At 31.6% G+C, this 25,470-nt stretch overlaps 1 protein-coding gene across 1 annotated transcript; it reads right to left on the bottom strand.

Moving 5' to 3' along the window:
• Positions 1-815: 815 nt before the first annotated feature.
• On the bottom strand, positions 816-22,942 carry LOC134719060 (uncharacterized). Its single transcript, XM_063582000.1, has 17 exons — positions 22,894-22,942; positions 18,581-18,761; positions 18,109-18,244; positions 17,129-17,280; positions 16,564-16,717; positions 15,448-15,560; positions 14,396-14,527; positions 13,800-13,917; positions 13,096-13,262; positions 12,463-12,546; positions 11,947-12,057; positions 11,491-11,620; positions 9,959-10,065; positions 4,972-5,041; positions 3,738-3,841; positions 2,385-2,460; positions 816-1,640 (listed from the first exon to the last, which is right to left on the bottom strand). Exons 2-17 carry the CDS (start codon positions 18,740-18,742, stop codon positions 1,525-1,527), a joined length of 1,932 nt encoding a protein of 643 aa, XP_063438070.1. The 5' UTR covers positions 18,743-18,761; positions 22,894-22,942; the 3' UTR covers positions 816-1,524.
• Positions 22,943-25,470: the final 2,528 nt, after the last annotated feature.

Genomic DNA, 25,470 nt, shown 5'->3' with positions numbered 1-25,470 from the left:
AAGAATCATTAGCTTAAGTTTGGTTGGAATTGGTTCAATAGTTTCAGAGGAGAAGATGTTTGAAATAGTTACACCAGACAGATGACGACGACGGATGACGACGGACGCCAAGTGATGGCTAAAAAATTGAGGGACCCCCCCCCCCCATCGAAACACTAAAATAACTATTGTTTGGAATGAATAACAGAAATTAAGAATTATAAATCAGCAAATAAGAACCAAGCAAGTAAAACTAAACCACAATGCAAGTTATGTTTCTTTGTGAAATATCACAACATTTATGAATGCATGTAATAACAAAAACGTAAATTGCATAAGGTTCTTGTATTCTGATTGGTTGATGATATGAAATATTATGAACCAATTAAAATTACCATCAATTATTAATGTACTCAAACTCAGAAACCAAATGATCAAAAAACTGTATTTAGTGTTTCAAGCTGAAATTTTATACATGTAATAATTTTCATTTTTTTGATAATACACTTTGAACCACTTTGAACATTAATACAACTATAAGATACAAAACAAACTTCAAATCTCAATCAAAATTTTATATGCATATTGAAAAAATGTTGCATAAAGCCACATATCAAAAATACTGGAATGTTTAAGTTTTGTAAGCAATATATCACATTCATAAAGAATAAAAAGGGACAATAAAAGTGCTGTTATAAGTGGATGGTCACAAGCAGAGAGTAACCTCAATAAACAGTCCTGTAAAAGTGGGCTATTCAAACTTAAATATGTGTATGTTCTAAAATTATTATTTTTGAAAACAAAATAAGAAATTTGTATATCTGATTCACATTTGATTCACATTTTAATACATATTAGCCTTTTTCATTTCCAAGGACATTTATCTATAACATCTTTTCAATGATTGAAAAGGAAATACAAATGTAATGTCAGCCATGTAGTTGAGAGGAAAAATAAAGAACTGAAGAAGGCCAATGGCCGAAACATCTTGAAAAATTTGTTTATTTATACAATTATATAAAGTATGTTCCCTATTGGAATTTTGAAAACAAGGGTTTTACATTTTTATCAAAATAAGAAGATGTGGTATGCTTGCCAATGAGACAACAAGAGACCAAATGATGCAGAAATTAGCAACTATAATTAAAACCCATACCCCATACCCAGTTAAAATAGGCCCCTAAATGACAAATGTTAAAACAATTGGAATGAGTAAACTGATTTATGTACAAAATAATGAATCAAAAACAAATATATACATGTATAAAGCATTAAACAATATTCACTTAAATACAGGCTCCTGACTTGGGACAGAATGTGATGGTCTGTTTTGTAGGGTTCTTATGCCAAATATTTTTTTTAACAATTACAGACTTTCCATAGATGTTTTGATATTCATTTTTATAAGGTAGATTTCTATACAAAACATATCAAATAAATGCTAGTTTTTTCATATTAAAATTGTAAAAACAAAGTTAAAATACATTTAAAAGATTAAAAAAACTTCAGTTTTCATGACAGCAAATTCTTCCAAACTTTACAAGGTTATTGTAATTCATATGGAACCGAGGTGTCTCTTCTTTTCTGGACTAAGTACAACCCTGCCAGTCCACATAAACTACCTGTTACAAACATACCAATACCTAGGCCAGCCATGGAACCTGTCAATATAGGAATAAATAATTATAAAAATATATGGTTTTATGGAAAAGAAATGAAATTCATGCCTGTCCCAAGTCAGGAGCATCTGGATTTTGTTAGTCTTGTATGATTTATATTTTAGTTTCTAGTGTATAATTTGGAGTTTAGTATGATGTCTGTTATCACTGAACTAGTCTACATATTTGTTAAGGGGCCAGCTGAAGTACACCTCCATGTGCAGGATTATCTTACTGTATTGAAGACCCATTGTTGGCCTTCGGCTGTTGATTGTTCTTTGGTCGGGTTGTAGTCTCTTTGACACATTCCCTCTTTCCATTCTAAATTTTAAGACACAAAATCAGTACATGCACAGCAAAACACACATATATTAATATTTATGGTTTACTTTTTAAATTGTTATTTGGATGGAGAGTTGTCTCATTGGCACTCACACCACATCTTCCTATATCTATTGATATAAAACTTGCCTTTTACTGGAAATTAATTAGTTCAGAAATTTGAGTTACCAAATATTTAAACTTTATAATGGAAAAATTTCAGTGGTTGTTGTTTTTTGCTGTTCTTGTGTTGTGATGTAACACCACTGTCCCTGGTAAGGTAAAGGTTTAACTCAGCAACACTCTATATGTGCCAGCCCCAAGTTGATAGCCAGTTGTTGATTATAACCCAGAGATGAAGTGTTTATCAGTCAAGTCAATATATTCCTCAAACATAACTTTCCATATATGATAATAAAACAATACCTGCACTGTATCCCTGTTCTGATTTAGGGTTGGCCTGTACTGATTTCTGTGTATAAAGGGATGACACTGGAAAATCCTGTCAAACAAAGTTTGTTAATATTATTATTGTCGAGAGGTTGGTTAATTTGGGCACTGAAGGATATATACCAAAATGTATATCAAAGTTTGTCAGTCTACATTATATATTAAAGTTGTTATCGCTATTTTGTGCATTTTTTCCTTTGATCTTTTTTGTGATAATTTTTCATTTCATGCTACTCACTTGAGATGGAAAATTATAGCTAGAAACTAAGGAAGCATGTGGCATTGCTAATGAAATTGACAAGAAATTGGAAATTGACAATGTCTTCATAGGAAAAATAGAGATAAACAGATTATCATTGGCCAGGCCATCTCAACTCGATTGCTTTTCCATACTGGCTCTCAAGGGAGAAAAACAATCTCGTTGAGATGATCAATTATAATCTATAATAATGTCTTGCTCGTCTTTGTGACAAAATTCAGAAAATTACAAAAAATTCATATCAGGAGTGAGTTTTGAACAGATTTATCATGTTAAGGAGGGATATTTGCAGAAATACCAGTCGAGAGAATGTTAAATTTCGCAAGCCATAAGGCGAGGTAAATTCATTCTCAAGACTGGTATTTTTTGCAAATACCCCACAAGAACATGCTATATCTGTTTAATTACACCAAATGTTGATTGTTCATGTTCAAAAACATATTGAAGATCGTGATGTTACAAATGTCCAGTCACGTAGAGTATTTTTTGGCGAATACCACAGCAGAGAGGGTAAAAAATGCATATTCTTTTAGCATATACCCCGACAGCGTTAATAAATGAAAAATATTTAATAACAGTAAATTGGTGAAAATTACACTGGCTATCAACCAATCAAAACCCCAGATTCTTACATAAGGTGTAATTAACTATTAATACATTATATAAAATTGCAGAGGTTTCTGAGTGTCTTCGTTTTTTTTGGAATTAAAATTTGAAAAATTTATTTAAGTTGCAGACAAATTATTCTAACTCTGAGATGGAAATTCTTTGATATCTAAACTTCTGCATGTTTTGTAGAGAATCAATATTCAAATATTTAGTGTGACCTGGTCAGAAATGTTTCAAAGAAACAAAATAGTTGATCAAAGTCATTAGCAATATTGTTTGAAAGTAAATGGAAGAGATATTTTTTTCTTTCCAAATAAATACTATCATACTGATAATTGAGCATTTTAGACAATAAAACTGGTTACCATGTTACAACTTTAAATAAAAAAAATGTATGTTTCAGGGGAGATAACTCTATCACTTTTTTATAAACAAAATGTAGTGTAACAGTATGAACACACCTTATTATCTACAGTAAACAATGTTCCGTGTGTGACAGCAGTCTGGATGTTGTTATAGGCCTCCTCTAAGCTGGGTGTTCTGTCGACGTTACTCCATCTTCCTGCTGTAACAAAATCTATATGATCATGTATGAGGGTCTGGGATGGGATCCTTTATTTTTGACTTTTAGACAATTTTTCTTTACTTTTTTCCCTTCATTCTGCACTTTTTGCACTTTAATATATTCTAACCCATTCAGACCCTTTTGTATAAAGTTTGGGATAATTTTTTTTTTTACTAATATCATATTTCTCTGTTTCTTTCAGTTTACTGTTTATAATTTCAGTAAATTATTATGTTTCCTTCTCTGTAACTTTTTTTTTAGAAAATTAAAAGTATTTAATAAATGTTTACAGTAGAAAGCACCTTTGAAGGATTTCAATTCTTCAACAGAGAGAAACATTAAAATATCATGACTCTATAAATACAAACAATTATTATGTTTGTGGTAAACTTGTAAACATTAAATATACAAAATTAAACAAATAGTTTTGAATTCATACAACAATTGCAACATGTTTAGACAGTGAAATTAAATGTAAAATAATATAGGGTTATTGCATGAATATTGGGGAATATTGTCCGGAGTAGAATCTTATATTGCACGAGCTTGTGAGTGCAATATATGTTCTACCTTTTTATTGTATAGCAATATAATATTTGAAAGTAAAAAATGGTTTAAACTAAGATTTAAACGTTGATGACGTCATGATTTTTGAAGATTTATTGCACTAGTGCAATATATATAGATTATAACATGTCCTTTTCCATATTGGCCCTGGTATCATCCCGAGACTCCCATATCGGCATCGAGGCTTTAGCCGAGGGCCGATATGGGTGGAGGAATGATACCCGGGCTAATATGGAAAATACATGTTATAATCTTTTTATCACATATTTAAGCTATGCAGAAAAGAGAAAAAAGATCAATTGAAACAATTTAGTGGTACATAAAAGGTAAATCTTAAGAAATTTTTCACAATCGTGTCGTTAAGGATGCAATGATGTGACGTCATTATAGGAACAGGGCACAATATGAATATCTCTTTTTTTGCTCCGGGCAATTTTGAGGTTATTGCATATGCAAAATCTAAGGTATTCATAACAAATATGGGATAATAGAATTTATTGCACGCTAACTTTTGGTTACATTCTGTGGGAAATATTATACTGCTATACAACAATATTATTTACCTGGCATGGGAGATTTATTCAGCAGAATAAAATATGCACTGATGGTTTGGTCTATTAACCCCTTTGTAATCTACAATTAAAAATTACAAACAATTCATAAATCATCACTCTTAAACTATACATTGAAAGAGGGCACAATTTATTTGATTATTGTCTGCAGTGTGTAATGTTGGTTTTTTTTACATAAGAAATCTGTAGATCAGGTAAAAATTACCAATGAATTCGTTTGGGTCTAAAGTCAATGATATTAATATGTCCTTCTTCTTAATAGAAGTTTAACAATTGTTTTACCTCCAGCAATTTGTTTTTAATAGAAAGAGAGACAACTCTGACCAATACAAACATTTTTTCTGACTAAAATACTAATTTAAAAATTGAGAAATGATAGAATTCTTGTCTTGAACATTCCTTTCTCTTTATTGATGACAATTTTGTAGGATTATCTCATATTGTTGTACCGCAACTTTTTTTAAAGTATCACAAACTTTTGTTTAGTGTGGCATCCATTTTACTATATTCGTATACATTATTGTTAAGAGGCCAGATAAAGGCAACTATTGGTGCTGGATTTTCTTGCTGTGTTGAAGACCCATGGGTGGCCTATTTTCTGTTCTCTGAGTGATTTTTGTGTTTTTGAAACGTTCCTCGTTTCCATTTGTAAGGAAAATTAGTACCCAAGAAATTCAATGAATCCAGAGTATACTACATACAGATCAGAAATCCTAGTTGGTGATACTTTATATTTATACCTACATACAGATCTGAGATCCTAGTTGGTGATCCTTTATATTTATACCTACATACAGATCAGAAATCCTAGTTGGTGATACTTTATATTTATACCTACATACAGATCAGAAATCCTAGTTGGTGATCCTTTATATTTATACCTACATACAGATCAGAAATCCTAGTTGGTGATACTTTATATTTATACCTACATACAGATCTGAGATCCTAGTTGGTGATACTTTATATTTATACCTACATACAGATCTGAGATCCTAGTTGGTGATACTTTATATTTATACCTACATACAGATCAGAAATCCTAGTTGGTGATCCTTTATATTTATACCTACATACAGATCTGAGATCCTAGTTGGTGATACTTTATATTTATACCTACATACAGATCTGAGATCCTAGTTGGTGATACTTTATATTTATACCTACATACAGATCAGAAATCCTAGTTGGTGATACTTTATATTTATACCTACATACAGATCAGAAATCCTAGTTGGTGATACTTTATATTTATACCTACATACAGATCAGAAATCCTAGTTGGTGATCCTTTATATTTATACCTACATACAGATCAGAAATCCTAGTTGGTGATACTTTATATTTATACCTACATACAGATCTGAGATCCTAGTTGGTGATACTTTATATTTATACCTACATACAGATCTGAGATCCTAGTTGGTGATACTTTATATTTATACCTACATACAGATCAGAAATCCTAGTTGGTGATCCTTTATATTTATACCTACATACAGATCTGAGATCCTAGTTGGTGATACTTTATATTTATACCTACATACAGATCTGAGATCCTAGTTGGTGATACTTTATATTTATACCTACATACAGATCAGAAATCCTAGTTGGTGATACTTTATATTTATACCTACATACAGATCAGAAATCCTAGTTGGTGATACTTTATATTTATACCTACATACAGATCTGAGATCCTAGTTGGTGATACTTTATATTTATACCTACATACAGATCAGAAATCCTAGTTGGTGATACTTTATATTTATACCTACATACAGATCTGAGATCCTAGTTGGTGATACTTTATATTTATACCTACATACAGATCTGAGATCCTAGTTGGTGATACTTTATATTTATACCTACATACAGATCTGAGATCCTAGTTGGTGATACTTTATATTTATACCTACATACAGATCTGAGATCCTAGTTGGTGATACTTTATATTTATACCTACATACAGATCAGAAATCCTAGTTGGTGATACTTTATATTTATACCTACATACAGATCTGAGATCCTAGTTGGTGATACTTTATATTTATACCTACATACAGATCAGAAATCCTAGTTGGTGATACTTTATATTTATACCTACATACAGATCTGAGATCCTAGTTGGTGATACTTTATATTTATACCTACATACAGATCTGAGATCCTAGTTGGTGATACTTTATATTTATACCTACATACAGATCTGAGATCCTAGTTGGTGATACTTTATATTTATACCTACATACAGATCTGAGATCCTAGTTGGTGATACTTTATATTTATACCTACATACAGATCTGAGATCCTAGTTGGTGATACTTGATATTTATACCTACATACAGATCTGAGATCCTAGTTGGTGATCCTTTATATTTATACCTACATACAGATCAGAAATCCTAGTTGGTAATACTTTATATTTATACCTACATACAGATCAGAAATCCTAGTTGGTGATACTTTATATTTATACCTACATACAGATCAGAAATCCTAGTTGGTGATACTTTATATTTATACCTACATACAGATCAGAAATCCTAGTTGGTGATACTTTATATTTATACCAGACTTGGGGTCAATTACATTGGAATGTAATTAATTAAATTACACATTACATTGCAAAAATGATCAATTACATCAATTACACATTACACTGTTTTTGAAATGTAATTAATTAAATTACAATTACTTTACTAAAGTAATTAATTAAATTACACATTACATTTTGTCATGGTATTTTTTAACAATATTATACATGTATAAATAATGCATGTGTAAAATATTCATGTAAGCTTAGTTTAAGCGTTGCATTTGATAATCATTAGCTATTTTAATGTGTTGTCATTTAGTCTGAATCTCTCTGGTCTGAACACTTTGACATCAATTCTAAATAGCTTTTCGACAGGAGCTAATGCAACAGATATTGCTTGATAAGAACATGGAAGTTCTATGATCAGAAGATAATCTTATTGAAAGGAGGGGGAATTGGTTCCTATTAACTTGCCAATACATCAAGGGGTATTTTGACATATCAGAAATTAAATCATTTAAATTAAACATAATATAAATAAAGACATTATACATAAATCTTAAATATTTCTTTTACATTAAAAATCTAAAAAAGTGTGCTTGTCACAATATTGAAAATAATTTTTAGCACAAATAATGTATGTATAATGTCTAAATATTAGCAATATTTTGCTAATTGGATAAAAATACATGTGACAGTGGCATTGCCCCTGGACATTTCAATCTGATTAATTGCTGTTTGTTTTTACAGCTGTTAATTTTTATTTCTATAATCCTTTTGTGTATACTAATTTGACAAAATGATTGTGTGCAGTGTTTTTAAATTCTAAATGAATTGTCTAAGAAAGATTTTTCACAGTGACACTTTTTTTTGTTTTTTTGTTTAACAAGGTGATTAATTACTTATCAATCTATTTAGTTAAAAGATCTTTCTTAAAAACTGAACACTAATATATGATTCTCACATTTGTTTGAATTTAAAATTAAATAATAATTATTAAAAAAAACATCTGTAGGTCAAATAAATATTTATATACATTGTAACTTCAGTATAAATTATAGACTTCATATATTAAAAAAGTATGTGATATCATTATTTGAAAAACAAGTATTATTTTACTATTTATGTTATTTAACACAAATCCCTATCTTTAACACCATAAAAGTATATGTAATTGAAATGTAATTCAAAAGTAATTGAGCATTACATGCTTTTTTCAATGTAATTAATTAAATTATCATTACATGTAATTAAAAAAATGCTCAATTACACATTACATTCAATTACATGGAAAATTGTAATGCATTACACTTAATTACCATTACATTTTCAATTACCCCATCCCTGATTTATACCTACATACAGATCAGAAATCCTAGTTGGTGATCCTTTATATTTATACCTACATACAGATCAGAAATCCTAGTTGGTGATACTTTATATTTATACCTACATACAGATCAGAAATCCTAGTTGGTGATACTTTATATTTATACCTGCATACAGATCAGAAATCCTAGTTGGTGATCCTTTATATTTATACCTACATACAGATCAGAAATCCTAGTTGGTGATACTTGATATTTATACCTACATACAGATCAGAAATCCTAGTTGGTGATACTTTATATTTATACCTACATACAGATCAGAAATCCTAGCTGGTGATCCTTTATATTTATACCTACATACAGATCAGAAATCCTAGTTGGTGATACTTTATATTTATACCTACATACAGATCAGAAATCCTAGTTGGTGATACTTTATATTTATACCTACATACAGATCAGAAATCCTAGTTGGTGATCCTTTATATTTATACCTACATACAGATCAGAAATCCTAGTTGGTGATACTTGATATTTATACCTACATACAGATCAGAAATCCTAGTTGGTGATACTTTATATTTATACCTACATACAGATCAGAAATCCTAGTTGGTGATCCTTTATATTTATACCTACATACAGATCAGAAATCCTAGTTGGTGATACTTTATATTTATACCTACATACAGATCAGAAATCCTAGTTGGTGATCCTTTATATTTATACCTACATACAGATCAGAAATCCTAGTTGGTGATACTTTATATTTATACCTACATACAGATCAGAAATCCTAGTTGGTGATACTTGATATTTATACCTACATACAGATCTGAGATCCTAGTTGGTGATACTTGATATTTATACCTACATACAGATCAGAAATCCTAGTTGGTGATACTTTAGCTGTTACCTACATACAGATCAGAAATCCTAGTTGGTGATACTTTATATTTATACCTACATACAGATCAGAAATCCTAGTTGGTGATACTTTATATTTATACCTACATACAGATCAGAAATCCTAGTTGGTGATACTTTATATTTATACCTACATACAGATCAGAAATCCTAGTTGGTGATACTTGATATTTATACCTACATACAGATCTGAGATCCTAGTTGGTGATACTTTAGCTGTTTTACTCAGGAACTGGTGTATATGGTTAAGGTAAAGTGATTTCTGAGACAAAATGGCTGCTGGATCATCTACAAATAGTTTGACATTGTCATGATTGCATGAAATGTTTTTATATATTGATTAAAAAGATTCCATGGTGACCTATATTGTAAACTTCTATGTCATTTGGTCTCTGGTAAAGAGATGTCCAACTGCCAATCATACCAAATCTTATTGTCATCTGATTAAGGCAGGTTTGGTAAGAAAAATTTGTAAGGGTTCCCACGGAACCCAGTGTCTCCCCTACTTTTGCTGTAAATCGCAGGCTCAACCAAAATGAGGAAAAAAATCAATAAAAATATTCCTCTTGATACTATCTTATGATTGTAAGAAGCTTCTGTCAAAGTTAGGTAAAAATCTAAGATAGTTAATGAATCTAATAAATGTTTTGAAAACTTTAACTGCAGACTGTATGTAATGTTGACTGGAAGAAAATCTAAGTCCATTTAAATTTTAAATAAAATACAGAAAAAATGGAGTTATCTTTTTACAAAATTTAATTTAGGATACTATCTTATGATTATAAATAAGCTTCTGTCCAAGTTTGGTACAAACCCAGGATAGTTTAAGAAAGTTATTAAAATTTTAAAAACTTTAACCACAGAGTGAATGTAATGTTTCCCTGCAGAAAAACTAAGTCCATTTAAAAGTAAAATACAGAAAAAATGGATTTATTTTTTTACAAAATTTACTTCTCGATACTATCTTATGATCATAAACAAGCTTCTGTCCAAGTTTGGTACAAACCGAGGATAGTTTAAGAAAGTTACTAAAATTCTAAAAACTTTAACAACAGAGTGAATGTTATGTTTTCCCTGCAGTAAAACTAAGTCCATTTATAAGTAAAATTCAGAAAAAAAAGATTTTATTTTTACAAAATTTAATTCTGGATACTATTTTATGATCATAAACAAGCTTCTGTCCAAGTTTGGTAGAAATTCAGTATAGTTTAAGAAAGTTATTAAAATTTCAAAAACTTTAACCACAGAGTGAATATTTGTGGACGCCGCCGCCTCCGATGGAAAGTAGGATCGCTTTGTCTCGCTTTTTCGACTAAAGTCGAAGGCTCGACAAAAATGGAATAAATTCAAACCTAAAATGAAAATCAGGTCAACATTTGTTGGATTTCCATTGTTAATTACAAATTAATCACAATTTTTTAGTGTACCTATTTAAAGATATTTTGCAGAATGCTTTAGATTCTAGAACAGAGATATAGATTATGTAGTTTCCATCAGTAAATCAACTGCTTTGGTTACCAGTGATTTAGTAATGGGATTCAGATTACTGAATAACCTGTATGTAAAGAGTGTTCATTGTCAATTGACTGTACCAATGCAATCTTACCCAGAGTACTCATTTTACTTTTCTTGTGCACTTGGAAATCATAATTTTCTCTCTCACACCTTGGAAGGTTGTCCTACATTTTCTTTCTATCATGTGTTCTACCCTACCTGCTTTAATTGCTACATGTAACTGTTTAAAAGATGAATCACTATTGTAACACTGCCTGATGTCAAATCTGGAGGGATCTATTCGGTTTGGTTGGTAGTTATAAATGTTGGTAAAACTTTCTACTTTTAACTGAAAAAGAACAATACAAAATTAAACATCCACCAAAATACCATTTTCTCGATACATGAAAATGTAAGCATTACTGACATCACTGACATCATAGGCAAAATATCAAGAAGCAGATTATCAATGGTTTTCAAATTCGAGGAAGTTTCTAGGCCAAATCTCATCTTGAGGCTGTCATACTTCCATTAGATTGCAGCTGTGTCCTCTTGTTTCAAAAACTGTTTTCAAAATAATGTATTAAAAAAATTCTCTGACATGAACATTTTTTTCTTTTTTATCTGATTTAAAAGCAAAACTCTTGTGGAAACAAAATAATATGTAATTTTCACCTTTAAGCCATCCTGTCCTCTGTGGACATCATTAACAGAGACATATACTCCTACAGGAACTGGTTGTAATACAGGGTTAGAAGCTCTGGATCTTGGTCCTTTCTTCTTATCCTAAAATTAATTTAAGCACATTCAGCTATACTGTGTACACAGGTGTGTAGAGTGATCAAAATTAGCTCAATCTGATTTAAACTTGCAGTGAGGTGTAAGTTTTTACTCATTGTTGAAGACTATACTGTGACTCAGATAAACAACAGCAATACAAACACTATTCCTTTGCTTTTGGTTTTGTAGAGAGCTTGCATTTTTTGTGTAATGTCTTAATACCAATATTTCTTCCTATTGAATGAAAAAGCAATTCTTTATTGGCAATTAACGAGAGAAAAAAGACATGTAGCAAGAGGGTCTATTTTTATATTCTTTCTTCAGAATAATAATATCAATTTCTGCAATGATTTCTAAATTCACAGTATTTAAAAATAAAATGAAAACAATACATTAAATAACAATACAAACCAGAAGGAAATAAATCTCATGTTTGAAGTTTGTTACATTGTCTACTTTGCCCCAAGACTCCACATTTAAATCTCGGTACAATTTCTGAAAAATATAAATTATCTCAAGTAGAAAAAAATAGGCAATCTGTATTAATATCTAACTCTGGTAATACATAAAGATACAATCTTAACAATCATCTTTTAGCAATGGGAAGATCCCAAAGTCATTATCCTTAGAGAACATTGTCAAATGAGGTGAGGGGTTACATTTATCTCTTTCATCTTCTCTGATAGGCAGTCATAGCAGCACATTCATTATGATCCAAAATCTTAAATTTAAAGTAATAAACTATGACATCTTTTACATACCAACCAAAAAAAAACAAAAAACACACACTTGATCAAGTGTCTCTGTGGAGGATTATAATGTAGTATTTGTCATCCCTTAAATGAGTAAATTATCTCTCTCATACTAAAAATCAAAATCTGGCATTTTGACATGAAGTATAATAATCTTAATATTGGTTTTCAGCAGCAATCAGTGTATTTTCTTTGAAAATTGTGAACTAGTTCAAAATCCATTAGATTTCATAAAACTAGCATGTAAAACTTTTCCCTTTATCCAAAGGGAACAATACACTGCAAAAGTTACCTTCCCCTGATAAAGCATGGTGGAATAATTGACATCTAACAGAGCTATGGGATGTCTCATTTCTGGTGGTAACAGATAACTAGGTCGTGATGTCAGATCATTAAAGCTTGCTGTTAACTCTGTTACACTACAGTTACCATATAAACTGTCTATAACATACTGTACTCCTGTAAATAAAAAAAACACAAAACATGTATAATGGGGTATAAGTATAAACTGGCAGTCTAATTAGTACAATTTGGCAACCACAGATGCAGATGTATTACTTTTAAAAAGGGACCATATTAAGGTTATGTTAGGAGTGGAATATGTAACAAGTCTCTGCATGTACAATATTTGTAGCTCCATAAGGCTATCCTAAAACTGGCTCCCACCAATTCCAAACTTCTACAAACCAAAGAATACATTTGTGGTGTGAAGTATTTTAAACTAGCAATCAATTACTTCTGTAACTGTACTGAACTCAGAGAATCAAGAATTGGCTTTAAAGTTTAAAAGGGGGACAACTCTGTAACACTTCAGTATCATTGACCTCCTGCAAAGATTTATTTTTCCCACACAAAATTATAAAGGGCAGGTGTTGCATTTAAATAAGAATTAAATGCTTTTATTTTAAATTTTAGGGTGAACAGATCGTCAAGGGTAACACTAAATGTCCCCATTACCTATGACAGGGGCATATAAAGGTTTAAATTCAGTCTCACCTAAATTAAAGTCTTGTATCAAACTAATGCTGTCATTACCATATACTTTTCTAAGACCATTGGAGGGAACCTTTGATAAATCAAGTCTGGCAATCTGGGATGTAAAATCGTAATCTACCTAAAACAATAGTCAAGCATGTTAAAAGTTAGTGCTGGTCCTTATTTGTGATTTATATTCAACAGAAAAACAAACACATCTATCAATAGTTTAGAGCTTTCCTCCTTTTAATGGCCTGTGGGGGGAGGGACAAACTTAAAAACATTTGTATTTGCCTTGACTTTCATTCTATATACATAGAATATGTCTTTTGTTTGTCCTTCAAGTAACTTGATGTTGCTTGCAGTTCTTGGATAATCTGTGTAAATTAACTTCCAACCTTCAAGACTCTCAGGAATTTATAAATTGTAAAGAAATATGTGTCTTTTTGAAAACTGTATATATATTTTGTATTTACTGAGGTGTAAGATTGTTGTCTTGATGATGACAATAAAATCTTAATTTTTAATCAAGAAAGTAAAGAAAGGAATTTCTATCTCAATTTATCTTAATTGCTATGTAAGATTTGAAAATTTAGATTTGAAATACTATTACAGACCTGAATATACACAGGATCCTCCAGTTTATTATCAGTTCTACTCATTTTCTCCATACCAAAACTAACTTGATCAGCCATTTTAGGAACTGGTTTCCTTTCCTGAGAACCAGTACAAATAATGCTTGGTGGGATCTGTAAAAACAAACACATTAAAATATTGTTTCATTTGAATACACATTATATTAATAAGAGGACAGAGTAGAAAACTGGAATGAAATACTGCACAAAAATGTAATGTGTTGAGCTGTAGTGCATTTCTTCATAATTAAAAATAAAACACATACAATTGTGTAACAAGAATAGCTAGAAAAAGGTTGACACACTCCTGCCATATTGAATTAAAGAAACAAAACAAAAAAAGTCAAATTATAGGTCATACAAAATATGTGAGCCATTGAAGGTGCACATGTTCACATACATGTAAACAAGAATGTTTCCACAGTACACAGATGCCACAACCGCACTATCATTTTCTATGTTCAGTGGACAGTGAAATTAGGGTCAAAACTTTAATTTAGCATGAAAATTAGAAAGATCATATCATAGGAAACATGTGTACTACAAATGTATTAAAGTTTCAAGTTGATTGGACTTCAACTATTTCAAAAACTACCTTCAGTGACAAAAATCTTTATCCTGAAGTGGGACAGACGGACAGACAAATGAACAAACTCACAGACCAACTAACAAACAGACATGCAGACAAGAAAACATGATGCAGATAAATGGGGCATGAAAATTCACATGCTGAAAATATTCAACATATATGGGGTAAACATCAATTAGACCTTATAGCTATTAGCAACACTTGAACTATTGACTTCATACAACAATCACTTTTTGTTTAAGGTGTCAAACATTTTCTATTGTGAGGTCAAAATATGAAAGTAATTTTTAAATGTCCAGCAATAGCTGTCAAATAGTGCAAAGTTGTATCAAAATATTATCAAAACAGATATCCATTGATAACAGTTTCTAAAATTATGGACAAGCATCCACATCATATTAAATGTTCACATGTCAGGGAGAAAAGTAAAATACATGGATCTAACCTGGAAAACTGATAGGTCCTTTATTGGTCCAGGTTCAAACTTTACAAACTCATAAACATGGTTAAAATTGTGTGTACCATTTAATATCACATTATTCTGGTCTACATTTGATGCTATAAAAATATACAAATAGTAGCAATCAATTAACTATACAAATAAAGCTGAACAGAAAAAACATTAAATAAAAAAAATCTACAATGGTTGCTACAAAAATATAAACATCTCCGCTGAAATTTAATCATATGGCATTCATATTATTATTTGATAGGTTATGCAAAATATACACCTTTTTGCTCTGAAAGTGTGTAGCAGCAAACCTTTCCTACCCAGTCCTTATTATATATAAATACTCAGTCCTTTTTTATCTTCAAATGTGAAAATTTGTTTCAGTAAATAGAAATTAAGCTACCAATATTCAAAATCTAAAAGTATATAATTTTCACATAGTCTAATATGATACAATAATTCTTTTGTGATTTGCATATTAGGGAACACGATTTATATGATTGGTTGAGAGGGCTCTGGATGTGGCTCTTGATGTTAATTATTTTTCTATATGCATTGACAGAACTGTAATGACATGATAACCATGATAACCAAAATAAACAAGATGGCGTTGACATTAAACATATTCATTTTCACTTTGCATTTATTGTTAAATCAAATAATAAACACTAAATATTCATATGAATGCTAAAAAGATATATTTTTGCAGTGTATTACTTGTCAAATAGCAGTTTCATGGAGTATATATTTTTTGTGTTAACCAAGAAATATATTCATGTGCCAGGCCGACTCAATGACATAAATATACAATTTTTGTTGATAGAGGTTACAAGTGGGGAAATAAAAATTCATAATTTCCAATTCTTAAGAGTTATAAGAATTAAACACCCTTTTAAAGGGTTTGTTTGTGTGTATAAACTGGACCAAGTCATAGTCACCCTTTGGACTTTTATTTGTTTGTGCGAGTGAATTTGTTATTAAAGTTTCTACACTAATAAATTTCTTTCAAAAAGGCATTCAATCCTATAATAAAACTATTAAAAACACAAAACCTGATTTCAAACAGGTGGTCTCTTTATCAGGTTTGACTCTCACATACATGTAACCTACCTATACCATTTATAGATGCTCTCAGGGGTATTTCTTTTTGTGATCCTTCTAAATCATAAGTTTTTACTGAGAAATAGTAATCCATGTTAAATGTTGCCCTCAAACTCTCTACGTGTAAACATGTTGTCCAATGATGGGCAGGGATCCCTCGGATCTGAAGTAAAATAATCTTCACATTTTACCATTATATGAAATGTGGCTTTGAAACATTTACCAGTATGTGAAATGTGGCTTTGAAATGGTACAGTGTATGTGAAATGTGGCTTGGAAACTTTCATGATATGTTTAATGTGGCTTCAAAACTTTTACGTCATGTTTGTTGAATATATTCATAAAAACAAAGACTTTATTTTGACTTCTACATTTGTGCCATATGTTGCCTGGTTTCTCACAAATCAATATTTACCCAAAATATATGAACTGAGAATAGTTTTCATTGTGTTTATTCATTTTCTGTCATTTCCTTGTGTGGTATAAATATTACAAGCTGCGTTTTGAAGCCATGGTATTGTAGAATTACACAGTACTGTTTTGTGGTATATTTTTCCTCTTTTAAATGAAGTACCTGAGTTGTTCCTATGTATGTTTCATTGAACTTTGAACTGAATTTAAATATATCAGCTAGTCCCTTCACATGGCCTCCTGTTGCTGTAGATGTGAAGTTAAATAAAGTGGATTTCATCTGCCGGAGATCCTGGACAACACATTTCCCTGTGTCTAAAAAAAATAGATTTTTTTTTTAAATATTAACATTTTAATACTGGTTGTATGTATTTCAACATTTCTTCCACTTCTTCCACCAACTAATTTCTAATGGAACATGTCTTTTCTAACTCACAAATATACTTTTCTTTTCTTTTATAAAAGTATAAATGGCTTTTATCTTCAAATTTAAAATGCACCCTTTTCACTACCATAGGTGTGAAACATTGTGAAATTAGACTAAAACTTTTATAGTACTTCATAGTTCTTCATCATATAATATGTATATTTTTTTCAATTTCATGAGTCTTGTGAATGAGAAACATGCACCTGTCTTACAAAATTATAGTTCTAGTATATTTGATGAGCTTTTGTAGTACCACATACCCATATCAATGCTTAATGTTTACTCTTTGTAGTTTCTCATACCTATATCAATGCTTTATGTTTACTCTTTGTAGTCTCCCATACCTATATCAATGCTTTATGTTTACTCTTTGTAGTCTCCCATACCCATATCAATGCTTTATGTTTACTGTTTGTAGTTTCCCATACCCATATCAATGCTTTACTTTTTGTAGTCTCCCATACCCATATCAATGCTTTATGTTTACTCTTTGTAGTCTCTCATACCCATATCAATGCTTTATGTTTACTCTTTCAAGTCTCCCATACCCATATCAATGCTTTATGTTTACTCTTTGTAGTCTCTCACACCCATATCAATGCTTTATGTTTACTCTTTGTAGTCTCCCATACCCAGATCAATGCTTTATGTTTACTCTTTGTAGTCTCCCATACCCATATCAATGCTTTATGTTTACTCTTTGTATTCTCTCATACCTATATCAATCTGATGAACACTGTACGTTGTGAAATCTGTTATACTTTTTCTTGATCGTCCATTCCTAGTTGTTATAATTACTCCTTTGTTTCCATGGTAATCATAGTATTCCTCTTGATAAACTGTGTAGGATTTCTAGAAACAAGTCAATATCATTATTATAGCTATTGAAAGCAGACATATTTTTTCAAATGGTCTCTGGTGGAGAGTTGTCTCATTGGCAATTATACCACATCTTATTTTTATATTTGCCAGACACAACTGATTTTGAAAATAAAGCCTGTGAGAAAATTTGATATTTCAGTCATTTAACAAATTTCGTTTTTTTTATATTCTATTGGTCACTAGATCAACTGATAACAGGCCTGATAGAAATTTTTCAAGTCTTAGTTAATTAGCGCCAGGGCCTGTAATCTACATGTATCATGAAGACTGCATGATGTTTAAGTACATGTATAAAAATACGGTTACCTGTAAAATATTAGCTTCAAACAGAGCATGGAACTGATTAGGTAGTGCAGGCAGAGGTATCCCAACCACAGCTGATGTAGGTTTCTGTTTACATAGACTATTATCAGGATCTAGACTGGTAACCAGTGTTGTTAACCAACCAATAACAAATAGATATATCATTTTTGCAACATCTTCATTCCTAAAAATAAACAGATTGAGGTTTACATGTTATAAATGAACTGTTTACATGTTTACCATGCATGTCATGTTTACCTTTTGAAAATAATCTTTTTTGTCTACATTTTTATTTAGTATTTACATGTACAGTACGAGAATTTTCTTCAACTTTATATTTGTTTGGCTTTCTAACTATTTTGATCTGAGCCTCACTGTAAGTCTGTTGAGTCTCATGTAGAAGAAACTTGCCTCTGGTGTATCAAATTATAAGCCTGGAACCTTTGATAACGAATTCTACATATAAAATTTTGTAAGGGTTCTGCGGAACCCAGTGTCTTGCCTACTTTATGAATTTAATAAATGTTTTAAGAACATGTTTGCAGATGTATGTAAGGTTAACTGGAGAAAAAATTAAGTCAATATATAAGTAACATACAGAAAACTGGAAATATATTTCTACAAAATGTCCTTCTACAAACGCATTTGATTACAAATTAGCTTCTGCCCAAGTTTGGTAAAAATCAAAAATAGTTTTAAAAAGTAATTAAAATTTTGAAAAACTTTAACCACAGACTGAATATTTGTGGACGCCACCAACGGCAACATGATGTAGGATCGCTATATATTGCTTTTTCAACAAAATTTAAAAACTTTTAACCACAGAGTGAAAGTAATGTCAACCATTTAACCATGTTAACTGGCAGAAAACTAAGTTCATTTATCATGTTATTGTTAATAAATTAAATACATGAAATTTATACAGATAAACAGAATATATTTTTCAAAAGTTATTTCAAGAAAGTTATTAAAATTTCTAAAATATTAACCACATAGTTAATTTTTGTGGATGTAGCCGACAGCGTTGACGGAATGTAGGATCACTATGTCTGACTTTTGTGACAAAAGTCAAAGGCTCAACAAAAAGAAGATCAATTATAAATTCAAATCTTTGTTGACCATTTAAATAAATGGTTAATATTTACCAATTAAGGTACAAAATGTATCTACAAAATGACTTCTCAATAATGAATAATGAACATGATGAACCACAGTTTGTAAACTTAAAGTTAAAACACTTCTAAAATGTTCCATAAGTACATAATCGTGATTGCCGTATGAATGAGGAAGGGTGACCATCCTATTAAGATTTTAATTTTCCAAATATTTTGTGCAGTGTAAAATAAAATGTTTTCACTCGTTTGCTCAACATGTGTTGGAAATTTCTATGCATACATTTCTGTCACGTGGTGATGGAAGTATCTTGACAGATTCGTCTAAAAACCTTATCCCGGAACGGGCCTATGTTTAAATTTTCCTGAAAAAACACATTAATAGCCAATTATTTTGAATGAAAATTTGAATTAGTGAAAGAACTCATAGTTTTTCGTTTTATTGCTTCTGATTGTCTCATTGTTAAGCAACAGTTTGGGTAAGGGCTTCGTTGTTTCTTATGAAGTTTTTAAAGAATAAAACTCTAGGCTATCTGTTAGTCCAAATAATTATGACGTCTTGAAAGGCTATTATAATTTTTTTCTTTGACGCCTTTTAATACTTCGACAAGAAAAAAATTATTATAGCCTTTCAAGACCTCAGAATTATTTGGACTAGGCTACCTGTATACTGCTTTCTCTAAACATAAATAAAACAAAAAGTATGGTCTTTTCAACAACAAAGCAAAAGCCTGAAACATCTATACTTGTATATAAAAACCAAAACATAGAGAATGTTTCAGAATATCCTTACTTGGGTCTGCTGATTAAATCAAATGGTAATCTTAGTCATAGTACAGCTGAATTAACAAAAAAGGCAAAAAAGGTTTTGTTCTCTATTAAAACATATACTAATTCTCTTGGCAGCCTTCCTATCAGAGTGACCTTAGTGAGACCTATATTGACTTATAATTCTGAAATAACATATTTGGACTCATATATAACATATTTCAAAGCTAAAAAAAAGAGCTTTGGTTTCTGGAAAAATTGTGGACCCATTTAATTTTATTGACAAGACTCCAATAGAAAACTTGCATCTTGGTTATTGCAAGTTTACCCTTGGCACTAACAAGAGTGCCTCAAATTTTGGTACAAGGAATGAATTGGGAAGACTGCCTATTGAATGTCATATAAAAACCCAAACTATTATGTATTTAGCAAGGCTTTTCACCTCAAATTTGAATCCCTTATTACATGAATCTTTTCAATTAACTAAAACTTTGGATTCTAGTGGCACCTATTCATGGTTCACTTTTGCAAAAGATATTCTTTATGAATCTAACATTGATATAGATAGACTAAAAACCTGTGATAATTTAAAACAATTAAAAAATATTAAAAGCTATATTAAACCCCAAATAAACTCATACTACAACAACCTGTTGATAAATAAGTTAACATCTATTGATGATAAAAGTAAATTAAATTTTTATAAAGCACTTGAGCCAAATCTATTGATCAAACCTTACCTCTCTAACCCAAACTTTGAATTTAGAAAATTAATTACAAAACTTAGAATCAGTGACCATTCATTATTAATTGAAAAAGGGAGGCATTTTAAAATTCCTCGCGAAGAGAGACTTTGCAAAAAATGTAAAGTACTAGATGATGAGAAACATTTCCTAATAAATTGTTCTCATAATTCAAATATTAGATTAACATATTTTGATTGCATTAATAGAGAAAGTAATTTATTTGCTAATCTCACTGACAATGACAAAGTTATATATATACTTAACCCATCAACACCAACACAAGTGAATAAACTAGGATCCTTTATAAAAAAGTCAATGGAACTAAGGACAGGGGACCCTTTAATATTTACCTGAATTTGTGTATATATATTGACATGATTGAGTTACTTAGTTATTGTCTTTATTTGTTTTTGTTGTTGTTATATGTCACAAACTGTAAAGTTTATATGGTAATAAAACTTTGAATTGAAAAATTGAATTGAATTGAATTGTTAAACATATTAACTTTGTACTTGATTATAGTTATTTATTAATGGCAAAGAAAACTTATCAAAACATCAGTCATCTAAGTCATATAATGTTTGGAAAATTTCAAATACTTAACTTTTCTATTCTAACTGCTTGATCCTATTACGCAAAAAAATAATTTTAAATAGGTGCCAATTTGACTTGATGCCGATTTGACTTTTAAAGGTTGCAGATACCAGTTTTGGTGTACCAGAACATGTGTCCCACGCAGAAATTTTGTTATAGTTAAGCATTGAGGTATATAATTGCATCATCTGGACTAAAAAAATAAATGAATGTAAATTCTAGGCTACTGTACTACACAAGTAAGTAGTTGCATACACAGGTTGGGGATTTCCTTCACACATATGGGTCCAATCAGATGTCAAAATTGTGGTCTCCTCACTTGACGGCATCCAATCAAAGTAGTGAAAATATTAATTTTTTTGAAAACAAAAATATCTTGAGATTTTGATGGTAAGGTCTAAGGATAGGTTCGGTCAAGGCTCTTATTCACTAAATATCCTTTATCTCTTGAATTTTGCCTGAAATTCTTGTCGGCTTTTAGCAGGATTCTGCAGGTGAGCATTAGATTGGTATCAGAGCATCACATTTTTTGCCTTATTTGCAATGCCTTTAAAAAATTTTAGATCTCCATGCTGAACAGACACCCACATTTAAAGGTTTTCTATATATTTAGCACGCACACATCTTAGTTCCTTGAAAACATACATTTTATTTGAATATGAGCTTGCATGAATTTTCAAGAAAAGAAAATCCTAAATCCATTAAATTCTAAAGATTTATTGTAAATAACTGGTTTCTGCCACCTTATTTTCTATGGGTGCCGATTTGACTTTTTCTATGGGTGCCGATTTAACCAGATACCGATTTGACTTGTAGTTGTACCTAGTCCAAATAATTATGACGTCTCGATGTAAGGCGTCAAAGAAAAAAATTATAAATAAAAAGCCTTTCAAGACGTCATAATTATTTGGACTAAGTTGTACCCAGATATTTTTTATTAAGATTATACGCTATATATAATGCCTTAACTACTACATACACATCATCTTCTTGTAGATATCGATGGTTTTAAATCTAACTACTTAAAATATATTTTCTCTGATTGTTATTTTTAAAGAAGATCGTGTATGAATGTTTACTTTTCTGATTTTCGAACCTGGCACCAAATGTCACAACAAAGTCATTTACTGCTACAAAATGATAGATGAAACTGGTAGGGTTTAAACATCCAATTGATTACGATGAGGTAAAATGTAATATCCACATACAAAGCTGAACAAGGACCTACAATTTCGGATCTGATAGATTGTTTTTTTTGTTATTTAGACTTGTTAGATTAAGTACTTATAGTGATAGAACACAGGAGTTTGAAATCCTATCAATAAATGGGTAAAATATACCAAAGTCGACTATCACAGTAGAGCTTCTCTCAGATGTAACGCGTCTTCTGATTGGCTGGCGGTATTTTGTTATCAGCCCATAGACATGCCAATAATTTTGTCATGTGACCGTGACATCATCAACGTTTTCTCATAGTTTTCTCCGGTTTAAAATGGAATTAAGAATTAAATTATAAGAAATGACTGTGATATTTATCTGTTTATTCGAAATAACATAAAAAAAAATGTGATGCACACTGTTAAATAACCCGCTTCGCGCGTTAAGCTGGGGTCACACATTCACGTTGTTTACTACCGTCCTTGACAGGACCATTCCCGATTAAAATTTATTAAAAGTCTGAGCAAGATCCTGTGAATCGTGGATGGAAATACAAACTTAAATTAAAATTTGTAAAAAAAATAATTTGATCACGACAACAATCAGATAGTGTTCAGGAAGCGTCGATATTCAACCGTTTCTAATGCGGGGTTCACACATTGCCGATTATTGCTCCCGTTTGAGATCAGACAGCAATACGATATGAAAAGTGAAAAAGTCGGATTGGTATCCTCAATTATCTGGAATGTCCTATCATTGTCTGAACGCATTTGTTTTAGTTCGTAACAGATTCCTACGGATCGGGGAGGGTCCGAATAGTTCGGCGAAGCATCCCGACAGTTAGGTGCGTCCCGTAACATTCGGGGCAACTCAGCCGATTTTGTCTAATCGGATTACAATCGTGGCTATGTCGTGACAAATTCTGCTGTATCGGATCGAATTCCGAACAATGTCTTGTGTATTCTGGACGGTGTCCTGTGGAACGGGAATGATCCGGAGTAATTTTTCATAGCTGTTTTTCTGCCGATTGAGTCCAGATTGCATCCAGATCTTGTCGATTGCGAACCGTTTTTTGCCGAAACCGTTCCGAAACAGTCCCGTTATTAATACGAAATTCGTCAACGATACCCCCGTCAGAGTCCCGACAACTACAGAATACAATACGACTGAGACCAGACAAAGCCGTTTGCAATGCGAAAGAGCGGACCGTGATAGGATTACGTTCTGACAGTACCTGATCATCCCGAATATGCCGACAGTTTTCGAACAAATAACTTCCGTCAGCATCGGTTCACAGTCTGGTCACTATCTGATCTCTGTCGGATTACATTCGGTAGAGTCGGGACGCAGTCGTGACAGACTCGGTCGAATTTTACCTGGCGAAAAATACAAATCGGATTAGAAGCGGATTCAGAACGGGATTATCGGGACTTATTCGCTTAGAAACGGTTGAATATCGGTGCTTCCTGAACACTATCTGATTGTTGTCGTGATCAAATTTTTTTTTTTACAAATTTTAATTTAAGTTTGAATTTCCATCCACGATTCACAGGATCTTGATCAGACTTTTAATAAATTTTAATCGGGAATGGTCCTGTTAAGAACGGTAGTAAAAGTCGTGAATGTGTGACCCCAGCTTAAGCGAATTAGTCCCGATAATCCCGTTCTCAATCAGCTTCTAATCCGATTTGTATTTTTCGCCAGGTAAAATTCGACCGAGTCGGTCACGACTGCGTCCCGACTCTACCGAATGTAATCCGACAGAGATCAGACAGTGTATAGACAGTGAACCGACGTTGACGGAAGTTTTCCGTTTGGTAAACTGTGAGGTACTGTCGGAATGTAATCCTATCACGGTCCGCTCTATCGCATTTCAAACTGCTTTGTCGGGTCTCAGTCGTATTGTATTCTGTAGTTGTCGGGACTCTGACGTGCGTATCATTGACGAATTTCGTATTAATAACGGGACTGTTTCGTAACGGTTTCGGCAAAAAGCGGTTCGCAACCGTCAAGATCTGGATGCTATCTGGACTCAAACGGCAGAAAAACAGCTATGAAAAATTACTCCAGATAATTCCCGTTCCACAGGACACCGTCCAGAATACACAAGACCGTTGTTCGGAATTCGATCCGATACAGCAGAATCTGTCACGACATAGCCACGATTGTAATCCGACTAGACAAAATCGGCTGAGTTGCCCCGAATATTACGGGACGCACCTAATTATCGGGGTGCTTTGCCGAACTGTTCGGAACCTTCCCGACCCGTAGGAATCTGTTACGAACTAAAACGACTGCGTTCAGACAATGATAGGACATTCCAGATAATTGAGGATATTAATCCGACTTTTTCACCTTTCGTGTCGTATTGTTGTCTGATCTCAAACGGGAGCAATAATCGGCAATGTGTGAACCCCGCATTATCCAGTGTGCACCAAATTTTTTATGTTATTTCTTCATATACATAGTACAGTCATTCCTTAAATGAATAGAATATAACAAAATAAAATAGGAT

The sequence above is a fragment of the Mytilus trossulus genome, chromosome 5, assembly GCF_036588685.1.
Source record: "Mytilus trossulus isolate FHL-02 chromosome 5, PNRI_Mtr1.1.1.hap1, whole genome shotgun sequence".
NCBI classification, from domain to species: Eukaryota; Metazoa; Mollusca; class Bivalvia; order Mytilida; family Mytilidae; genus Mytilus; species Mytilus trossulus.
Note: the sequence above shows the minus strand (reverse complement) of the source record. Positions and strands in the feature narration are given on the sequence as shown.